Source organism: Taudactylus pleione, unplaced genomic scaffold (assembly GCF_031769625.1).
Source record: "Taudactylus pleione unplaced genomic scaffold, aTauple2 ptg000040l, whole genome shotgun sequence".
Lineage (NCBI taxonomy): Eukaryota > Metazoa > Chordata > Amphibia > Anura > Myobatrachidae > Taudactylus > Taudactylus pleione.
Genome location: NW_028284442.1, coordinates 461775 through 473387, shown reverse-complemented (window position 1 = coordinate 473387; position 11613 = coordinate 461775). Strand labels below are relative to the sequence as shown.

The window sequence follows — 11613 nt, the reverse complement described above, 5'->3', positions numbered from 1 at the left end:
CCACTACAGGGGGCACTGGATAGGGGGGATCACTACTGGGTGCCTGCTTAAGGGGACCACTACTGGGAAAACTGCATGGGGGGGGACTACTGCTGGGGGCACTATATAAAGGGCACTGCATAGGGGGGGGACTACTACTGGGGGCTCCATATAAAGGGCACTGCATAAGGGGATACCGCTACTGGGCGCACTGCATTGTGGGGACTGCTACTGGGGGCACTGCATAAGGGGGAACACTACATGGGGCACTGCATTTGGGGGGGCCACTACTGGGAGTACTGAGTAAGGGGAACTAATTGGGGGCTGTATAAGGGGGACCACTACTGGGAATACTGTATAAGGGGCACTACTCTGGGCCTGCATAAGAGGGACCACAACTGCATACTGGGGGTACTGTATAAGGGGTAATACTGGGGTTAAGGTGCATATGGATAGGAATGTTCAGTGTGAAAATAAAGGGGTGTGTCATGTTGACACGCCCCATTTTTAAGTGACCACGCCCATTTTTTTGCCTTCGGCGAACGCACATCAGGGGGGGGGGCTCCCTTTTCAAATTTGCCCCGGGCTCCAAATACCCTAGTTACACCACTGCCTTCAAGAAATATAAAATGGTCACTATTGCAAAAATAATAATAATGGGAGGACATCTCCTTCCCTCAATGTTCATAAACTGAGCTAGCAGGTCTTCAGTCACAACCCACCACAGTTGGCTTTAGGTTGTGACGTCACAAAAGCACCAAGATGGTGCACTGCATCCGTTTTTCCAGTAACTAAGCTGTAATGTTAGTTGCCATGCTGAAAGCAAATGAGATCCTTTTTCTTTAGCGCTATGGATTTTTCTCATAGTTTTCACTTTCGTGTTGTATTCAAGTTATGTCCATTTCTCTCCCTTGCTTTATAAGATAATGGCAAGCACAACAAACAGCTGGGTTTAACCTCAGCAGCCAGACTGAACAATACTGCCTCCGGAGCGCTTTGTCACACTTAAGGTAGTGAATATCTGAAAGCAAAGATAAAATTAACATTTAGAACATTTTATGTTATGTTTACCATAAAGAATATTATATACTGTAATATATATAGTCCAGTTATGAATACAGTTTTGCTGTTTGTCATTTCTGATTAGTTCTATCCAATCTATGGTGTTATAGTAATGTTTTATAATTATGTTACGCTATGGTTTGCTGTTTTGTTCTTGTGCTCTGAGATTCTGCTATTTTGCAATTTCTTTTTACGTTATGTTTTTATGTTAACCTCTCTGTACGATGCTGCGGAAACTTTGTGGTGCATCACAAATATAAGATAATAATATTTAGCAGCCAATAATCACTGTTCAAACAATTATGCGAGCATGTTACTGCAAAATTAAAGGGGGCAGATTAAATTATCCACAGGGTTTACCCCGCAGCTAAATCTCTGCCTAGAACTATCCAATTAGTGCCGCTACCTTGCGCGGTAAGCCCTAGAGGGTGCACTTAAAGCAGAATTGTCTTTGCAGCCTCAGGAGCTGTTGTGAGGACTAATCCGCGTTAAATGCACACTCTTCGACTTACTGCCCGAGGTAACGCAGACATTACGGGCCCATAACTCGGAACCTATTGGTGAACGCGCCTTAGCACCGCGCAAGGAAATGGCCTAATAATTGAATAGCTCAAGGTTAATTGAATCTGCCCCTAAGTTTGCCTTTGACTGTTTATTTGCCTAAATAATGCAAAACGAATATGGAGGATGCACTTTCTATGAATACTAAATGTAATTTTCCTTACAGGTTCTCTGGGGATAACTGAATCTTAATACATTTCAAAGACAGTTGCATTTAGAAGAGCAATGAGTAGGAATAAGTATTCCCACCAGTACTGGGTCTTTACATTGAATCCCCAGTTGGCTGATTCTGAGTAGCAGAAAAAGTGTCTGTAGTTGCGGGCAGCTGCGGAAGCTAGATATACTACCTTATGCTAACGCGGGTTTTGCCGTCCATTGATTATACACCAGAAGCCGCAACTATGATCATTAGTATTGGCACTTGCATCAGTCCCATGGTAGGTGAAAGAGATCCGTCAGAAACAGGTTGCTGTTCCTCATATGCACCACTCACAATTAAACAGAGCTTTAGATACATGCATGGTTCTTTTCCTTAGTTCCTAGAGCATGGAAGAGTAGTTTGTTGGCTAGCGCAGCAGGGCGGCATCTGGTTTTTGCAGGCAGGGAAGGCAGACTACCAGGACCAGCAGTCAGTGAGTAACAGTGAAAGCTTGGCAGCTGGGTGAGTGCTGTTACTGTGACTCTATGGAAGGGGGCGTTACTGTGTGGAATAATGTGTAAGGGTCATTACTGTGTGGCATAATGTGTAAGGAGCAGTACTGTGTGAAATAAAGTGTAAGTAGCAGTTATGTGTAATGGGCACTGCTGTGTGGCATAATATGTGTATAAGGAGTACTACTGTTTGGCGTAAGCTGAATAAGGGACACTACTGTGTGGCATAATTTAAATTGGGGGTTACTCTTGTGTGGTCACACCCCTTCCCCACGAGTCCTTTGCATGGGCTGTCCCTTTTAAATATATTGGGGGGGGGGGGGGTCACCAATGCTCTTCCTGTCACATGGCAGCAAAATGTGTAGTTAAGACTCTGCCTATCATAATCAATTTTGTGCTGGGGCTTTTGAAGTTATGAAATACATGATGGTACACTTCTAGAAGTTCCACTAGCCATTATTTAAAGCGAGGATACTGAATTGAGGGTTTTTGCCATAAGACACTCTTCCGGGCAAGAACCACAGTATCCTCAGAAGAACCAATGTACAAATGCTCTACCAAGTCATCCATGTTGAAGTCGGAGAAGTTACATTGTGGAAACTAAGATACAGTATGTTCCTTTACTGAGGTGAAAGAGTTCATGTAGTGTAGTTCAGGTCTGCTATATGAAACTGGAAAATAACAGCATCTACAGTAGATGGGCATGGGGAAAAAACACCCAGGCAAGCTGGTGCCTACTCCAGAATTTGACAGTTGAACTCAGGATCTACATATTATCATTACTACATTGTACGGTGCATGAAACTGAGTGGTCAAGCCTTAGGTATTTTGTTTGTGCCTACTGAAAATTCTGTGAAAGTAAGCTTGAGTAAAAAATCTGTCCACATACACCTTTGCTCAACTCACGCCAAATAATCCTGCTTGGCACGCTACAGTTTCCCATCCTGCCAGAAAATGTATCTTAAATATACATCTTATTTGCATCACTAATGTGACACAAGCACAATACTGGGGTACACTGCTTACTGACAATTCGTTTCACCTACTTTTGGGTGTCACATCCGTGTGTCGCTAATCTGAGTAAAAAGGCAAAAGACATCACCCCGATATGAACGACCTGTGCCACATCTTGTTATGCTAAATCTGAATCGTTATACCAATTCCTTTGCAAGAAAAGTACTAATCTAATGTGCCTGGTACACTGTAGACAACTATTTGGCTACGACACGAATAAGGCGAAAAATACAGGAAAAAGTAGAAATTGTTATGGCTCAAAAACGCCAGATGAGTGACTGAGGACACATCTGTATTTGTAATTCCTGAGATTTTTGAGACTGACTATAGTCTACAAATTAAAATAATACCTTTACTCTTGATCCATTCTCTCTTGGATCAGTCTTAGTTATGTAAACACTAGTATTTTTTGTCCATCACTTGCCAGGTAGTGTGGTCAGCACTCAGGGGCGTATCTATAATGGTTGCAGGGTGTGCGGGGCACACAGGCCCCTGATTCCAGAGGGGTCCACACTGCACATCCTGCACCCATATTTTTAATACTTACCTTTCCCGGAGTCCCACATCGGTGGTATCGGCACTGTAAAAATTACCTGGAAAATATCTGCTGCGTCCATTTTTCCAGCGTTTTGTGCATGCGTAGTTGGGAAATTGCTTGGAAAATTGCTGCCATGCCATTTTCCCGGTGACCTGCGCATGTGCAGTAGACTCTGGGCACAGACTAGTGCCCAGAGTCTACTGCTGTGGCGCTGTGCTCAGTGGGCTGCCGGCTGCAAGAAAGAGAAGAGGGGGCCCCAGATTGAAACTGCACACGGGCCCCCTCCTCTCTTGATACAACCTTGCCAGTACTGCTCTCTCTCCCCCACTCACTTCTCCATTCCCCTGGCTGCAAACATAAACTGTCCATCTGCTGCAACAGTGGTAGGTGTTGATAACCATATATCTGCAGCTTTCCATATGCTTCTGCAAACTGCTAAAATATTCTAATGCTGCAGGAGAAGTCTGAAGAAAAAAAACGCCTTCTGTCGGCGTTGCAGATCTGAGTGCTGCATCCGAGGACACAGCATTGGATCACCATCGCAGTCATCACCCACCTGAGTAAGTCTAAACTTACTCAGAATGGGTGATGGAACTCTTCTGCTGGGACCGGGAAATCTGCATCAGCACTCCCACAAAACGGAGGCGACAAGACTCTGTTTGGGGGAATGGTCCCAATCGCCACCCATTTCCTGCCCTTAAACACCTGCAGCTTATCAGGCTGCAGCTTCCAGGGCACTGCCCTGGTGCATGTGCAGTTCAGCCACCATCGGACTTGTACGCAAATCCGATGGTTTGCGCACAAGTCTGAATCAGGCTCCATAAACATCCTTGGTGAATATGTTATGACGCAGCTGAGCAATTATTTTCTATTGCGCATGCGTCTAAGTCGCACTGCACATGCAGAAAAAGTCGCAGTTGCGAATGAGATGCATGGGCTCAGAAATATCTTAAAAATGTATTGGGTAATGACTAGGAGGTAAAAGGGAGGTGGCTAAGCAGAGGCGCGGAATGGTCCATCTTATGTGCATGATAAGGGAGTGTCGCAGGCCTGTCACTGAAGTGGTTATGTACTCCGAGTCATAATCACTCACATTGGAGGCCAGACTCTAAGGGAGAGTCTGCACCTACAGTTGCATGGAGCTGGTGCAAGACCAATGCTTGTGCCCAAAGATACACCAAAACGGTATTTAAACATCTAAAGCTGCTCAAAGTGGATGTATCAGTCCTTGCACAGTCAGACACATGGATGTGCATTAGGGAAGAGCTTGTAGCGGCATTTGTATACAGTCACAGAAGCAAGGCCCGCAAAGATGCACACTGCAGTGTCCAACTCCAAATCAGCCCCACTGTGTCATATGATCAGAGATTTCTTCTGGGGCAAAAATACTTGTAAGATGGCAGCCAGGGGTATGTAGATCTAAATGCATGTTACAAAATGTCCTTTTATAATGTTGCATGATTTATTTAAAAAAACTGTTTATTTTTTAATTGATTGGTTTAAACATATGAAATGGGGCTAAAATCATAATAAGACGTATTTGTAGTACACTGTGTACCGCTGTGTAGAAAAACTAAATAGAAAATAAAACTAATAGAATAATTATGAGAAATTTCATTGTTCAAAGGCCTTAATTAACGGTATCAAAGATATATTTTGTGGGAGGATGAATGCACAGCTTCAACAAGCTCAGTGTACAGTTTGCCAGCTACATGTGTTTGATGTCTCTCCGTTTGAGAAACCTCAGAGAGGAGCTTGTATCTTTCAACAACAAAACACTGACTTATGTACAGTACTCCTATGTCTAAATACACAAAGTGATCCATTTATTTTCCAGAACCAATTTGTTTTAAATGGAATAAAATATGTTTTTATAATCAATCATAATTCAATGTAACAATCTGTACAATTGTTTCAGGAAAGATGACTGTGTGTGTGCTATGACTCAGCTAAAGACTGACCTTCATTTTATAGGTAAATGTTTCATGCTTAGATAGATAGATAGATAGATAGATAGATAGATAGATAGATAGATAGATAGATAGATAGATAGATAGATCCCAATATATATACATAATATAACACTTTCAAATCATTAACTGCCACTTGCATGGGTGGGGAATAAGAGTCTCTTGATTAATAAGTTGAGGCCTTAGGCATTGCTTGGAAAAGCCCGTCAGCACATTAGATGATGTCTGTTCTGACCTTGGGTAAGAGAGAAGTATTTGACAGAAGCGACAAATTGATGTGGAATTAATAATTCTGAAATTTCTGTTGCAGATTTATTTTATAATTTAGAAGTACATTTTTTTTCACTGAAGACAGATCCTGCTCAGACTGTTAATGAGGAAATAAACTGCTATAATTCCTCAGACGTCTCTTGTCTATGGTGTGAGATAGCAAACGCAAGAAGTTATGAGATTGTCTTTGCAGCTTTGTCCTGTATTATTGCTGGTTACTGTTATGTGCCGAGTTTGAGAGCTACATATATTTATTCCCGGTCTCTTCATAACTATCTGAGGCCATCTGAGACACTAAACACCTAGTACATTTCACCAGGCTGTATAAACAATCACATAGGTTTATAGCTCATGCACAGTACATACCTCTGCACAGACCGGATGGATGCCTATTGTACAGTCCAGTTGGTCTTTGGTGAGACCACATTTTACTGCTGCTGCAAATCCTTGAGTGATCTCTCCAGCATTAGGGGCAAGTATATGAAATCCCACAACTCTTTCCTAGGACACAAAAATAAGATGGATATGAATTAAAACCATACAATGAAGAAAAAAGGTATAATCAACATAATTGATATATATGTATTGTATAAGGAAAGGAAAGGAAAGGAAAAAGGAAAGGAAAGGAAAAAGGAAAGGAAAGGAAAGGAAAGGAAAAAGGAAAGGAAAGGAAAAAGGAAAGGAAAGGAAACTGACCACTAGTATATTATAAAAATATACATTTCTTAGATAAAGTCAACATAAAAACTTCAACTTAAAAAGATTGCTCATTGAAAACATCAATGTCAATAAGCACACATGTATATGGGCAGATCTCATCTGATATGGCTCATATAATATTCAACATTTTTTATATTAAATAGGTAAATATAAACGGTATGGCAAATATGTTATGAAACCGGTTTTTATGCAATAGATAGCATTTTGAGCAATAGAGTGTGAGAAAAGTCCAGAGATCTGCAAATCCCCTATCTGGTCAGCCTAATCGGCATAGATGCACTAAATGCAATTAGCAGTCAGCATTTAAAAGATGTAAAAAATAAAATAAAAGATGTGTAGTACAAAGTTCAGAGACCTTTAAAAGTAAGCCTAACTGGCATAAATAATTCCAAAGTTGCACTTAAAATCAAAACGTTCTGCACAATGGCGGATTACACCAAATACACGTTATAATGCAAATATAAACGTAAAAGATTCTAAGAACTCTGGACTATATTTTTGTATCATAGGGCAGCACAGATGGCGTAATGGTTAACATTACTGCCTCACAGTGCTGAGGTTGTGGGTTCGATTCTGACTACCGCCTTGTGTGGAGTTTGTATATTCTCCCTGTGCTTGCGTGGGTTTCCTCTGGGTACTCCGGTTTTCTCCCACACTCCAAAAGATATACTGGTAGGTTAATTGGCTCCCAACTAAAAACTAACCCGTGTTTGTGTGTGTGCGCACATGCGGTAGGGAACATAGATTGTAAGCTCCACTGGGGCAGGGCCTGATGTGAATGCCAAATATTCTCTGTAAAGCACTGTGGCATATGTGTGCGCTATATAAATAACTGGTAATAAATATAATGAAATGGTTATTTCAAGGTGAACAAATGCCATCACCGCACAGTAGCTATGATATCACAATTCAAAACTAATTTAGCTTTTGGGAGAAATTGTTATTACCCATAGATGTGACACCCCTCAACTGTATTTGTTTTTTAAGGAAAACAGATGTATATCCATTTCAGGATTGTCTCTCTGATTCCTACCTGATTACCTCCACCATTTCCTGCAGGTGAAGTCCAAGTGCAGGTGGTGCCCTGATACTGTATGAGTTAGGCTGTTCCCACTAAGCATTCTTAGTGGGAACTTGGCTAAAATTTAGCCTATTGAGTATGAAACATTAGTTTATAGCCCTATAATCTCCAAATACCAACAGCAATGCAGAAAACTTTGCATAATAGTAATTATTGAATTACTAAATTCTAATAAAATGTTTTAAAAAATCCTAATATGGATGTACTGTTTGTTTCCTTTAAAAACAAATAAAGTTCAGGGATCTCTGGGTAATTCCATTTTCTCCCAAAAGATAAATTAGTTTGAAATGTGATATAATGGCTACTGTGTGGTGATGGCATTTGATCTTTGAGACATAGTCACTATATGCTAAGCATCCAATCTCTAAGGCAATCACTACCCTGAACATGCAGCACATAAGTCAGCCTGTTTTATGAGGGTCAGCAGCCTTCACAAGTCAGGTTAGTAGAATTGATGCTGTTCTCCTGCATTCCATTCATCATCTTTATGATTATGGCCTGTCGCATTACCATAGCCAGCACAACACAGGTGAGTGGTGCAAGGTGACAGCCACTTTCCAAGGAGAATGGTAATTTGATTTCTTTCTTCCCTGATTTAGCTTTGCAATTCATATCCTGGATATCTGAAGTGAAATGAATCTGTATGCTGGATGATGGATAGGTAATTGTATTATCCATATTCTTATACTTTTACAGACTGTATTTATAGAGTACAGACGTTATTAAGCCTTATCTGCCCTTTTTGCAGGTTACATTTTGATGATAGTGGTAAAAGGTATAAACCGCAGTCCTTTATTATGATAATCCATGTGATGTTTCAAGGCAGGAGGGAAGCAGTAAGTGTTACTTATTATAAAACATTAGCACATGCACTGATGAAATACTACGCTCAGCCTGTACAAGCAGGTATTATCGCAGTCAAATGTACTATATACATTTTTGTTCCTGTAAAAGTACTATAGTGCTTGCTGGCGTGTCAGCATACATAAAATTATTTATTTATGTTCTTAGTAGAAAGATAGGGGTTATGTACAAACTGCGGCATAAAGTGATAGCTATACAATAAAATGCATGTTCTTTGATAAATACACAACCTACTATCATGTACCTTTCCTCTTCAAATGTATGTTTTTGCTTGCTAGGTGGTGACTGATGTGGGCTAAACTATTTATTACTATTATTTATATTAATTTATATAGAGCCATCATATTCCATAGCACTTTACAATTGGGTAGCCTCAATTGTAGGCTCCATACTCATATTGGTTTATGGTTTTGCTTGCTAGGTGGTGACTGATGTGGGCTAAAGTATTTATTACCTATTATTTACATTAATTTATATAGAGCCATCATAATTCATAGCACTTTACAATTGGGTAGCCTCAATTGTAGGCTCCATACTCATATTGGTTTATGGTTTTGCTTGCTAGGTGGTGACTGATGTGGGCTAAAGTATTTATTACTATTATTTACATTAATTTATATAGAGCCATCATATTTCATAGCACTTTACAATTGGGTAGCCTCAATTGTAGGCTCCATACTCATATTGGTTTAGTCGAAGCGGACTCCAGAAAGCAATATCAGATTACTGTATTATACTAATCCGTTCATTTTTACCACTCTATTGCCCTGGTATCTTTCAGGAGCTGTCCAACTGCTGAAAGAAATCTAGATTGAAAATACAGAATCTCACTGCAAACGTTTTCATTTTAGGTTTAGTACAGGCTATTATTGGTAGTAAAATAATATTTGATTTTTAGCTCTAATTATTACACACAAAAATAAAAGTACATTAATAAGATCTTCCTGGCAAGTCACATGTCACATATATGGTACTGGTCTAGATGCAGTGGGGCTCATGTAGCATTGGAAGCATTTGCAACCTTAAAATAAGAAGCAAAAGTTCATTTATTTGCATATGTTCAATGTGACATCAGTTGTATATCACCCTTTTTTGTGCTAGGTTTAAATCAGAAGCAACAACTTGATGGATAAGCTGTACATCACCATTGTGTTCTAAGTTTATGTCAGAAGTAACATCTGTATACTTGTGCATTGCTACAGTGTACATAAAGTATACAGACAGCTTAGAGAGCTTAGTTATAGGCTGACATTCCCTATATTTTCAAAACAAATGAACGGTTACAGCATAATAATTATTTTATGTGCTTTCACTGTTTCGGGTCATCTCCTTCAGGGCCAGATTAAAGGGGGGGCGACAGGGGCGATCGTCCCTGGGCCCCCACACCTGAAGGGCCCCCACACCCAGCCATCGGGGTTAAAGTGAAACGGAGGAGATGGAACCAGTTCCGCCTCCTCCGGACACCTAACCTCGGTGCCGCACGGAGACACCAGACGCCCGCTGAGATTGTAACCAGCGGGCACCCGGCTCCCTCCCCGCAGCGGCAGCCAGAGCCGGAGACTAGAGCTCACTCATGAGCTCCGGCTTCCAGCTCAGGCAGTGAACTATGGGAGAGACGTCATGCGTCTCTCCCATAGTGCAGAGGAGCAGCGCCAGCCGAGCGGATCAGAAGGCAGCGGGAGCGGGGCTTAAGGTAAGTATGATTTTTTTTCTCTGTAGCGCAAGCAGCTTTCCACTGCTGGGGGGGACATTACTCGGGGGGGGCATTACTACTGGGGGCATTACTCGAGGGGGACATTACTACAGGGGACATTACCCGGGGGGGACATTACTACAAGGGACATTACTCGGGGGGGGCATTACTACTGTTGTCACTACCACAGGGGGCACAACTACAGGGGTAATACTACTGAGGGCATTACTATTGGGCACACACAGGGGGCATGACTACTGGGGGCACAACTACAGGGGTATTACTACTGGGGGTATTTATACAGGGGGCATTACTATTGGGAACACTACTACTGGGGGTATAACTACAGAGGGCATTGCATAGGGGGCACTGCATAAGGGGCAACACTCCTGGGGGTACTACTACTGGGTGCACTGCATAAAGGGCACGTAATAAGGGCCCCCACATGTTTGTTGCCCAGGGGCCCTCACAGACCTTAATCCGGCCCTGATCTCCTTCATTGTGGATGGGTCATTGTACAACATTGCTTACTAAATTTATAGTCTAGGCAATTGTAGTTTAGTGACCTAGGGCTTTATTTACTAAGCTCTGTTAGGCGATAAAGTGAACGGAGGTAAGGTACCAGCCAGTCAGCTCCTAACTGCCATCTCATAGGCTGTGTTTGAAAAATGACAGTTAGGAGCTGATTGGCTGGTACTTTATCTCCGTTCACTTTATTTCCTAACACAGCTTAGTAAATAGACCCCTCAATTTCTTCATTGGAAGGATGCCATTAAAAAGGGGGGAATTTAGGGCAAGGCATTTGCCCTTTGTCCTCTTGGTTCAAAATACACCCTGCCTCAGACCAATATTTAATCTGTTGCTAGTATAAATATACTGTATATTGTTTAAGTTGTATTTAAAGGTTTTTCATTTAATATTTGTTTTTATAAAACTGTAGTTTATAATTTAAGGGTTTAAAGAAAAAAAATGGATAGATTTACATGGAAAATATGAGGTCACAGAAGTAAGGAGCTGATTCAGACCCGCTTGCTAGGATGCGATCACTCGTAGCAGGCCGATATTTGCAATCTGCGCATTCGTATGCATCGCAATGCGCATGTGCGAACCACTGAGAAAGATCGGGAAGCAATCATCCAGCATAGACAGTCCAGCTGAATGAGTGACAGGAGAGGCCATTTGTGGGTGGTAACTGGGGCAGGCCACTAGA

The 11613-nt window shown here is 41.5% G+C and overlaps 1 protein-coding gene across 1 annotated transcript in view; it reads right to left on the bottom strand.

Annotated features, from left to right (window-relative positions):
• Nucleotides 1-235: 235 nt before the first annotated feature.
• Nucleotides 236-11613, bottom strand: part of TXNRD1 (thioredoxin reductase 1) — a 76175-nt gene continuing 64797 nt past the window's right edge. The window contains exons 16-17 of the mRNA XM_088453577.1: nucleotides 6412-6546; nucleotides 236-1000 (exon numbers count right to left, since the gene is read on the bottom strand). Of these exons, the coding sequence (XP_088309703.1) occupies nucleotides 932-1000; nucleotides 6412-6546 (204 nt within the window). The 3' untranslated portion in view covers nucleotides 236-931. The remainder of the gene's footprint in view (nucleotides 1001-6411; nucleotides 6547-11613) is intronic.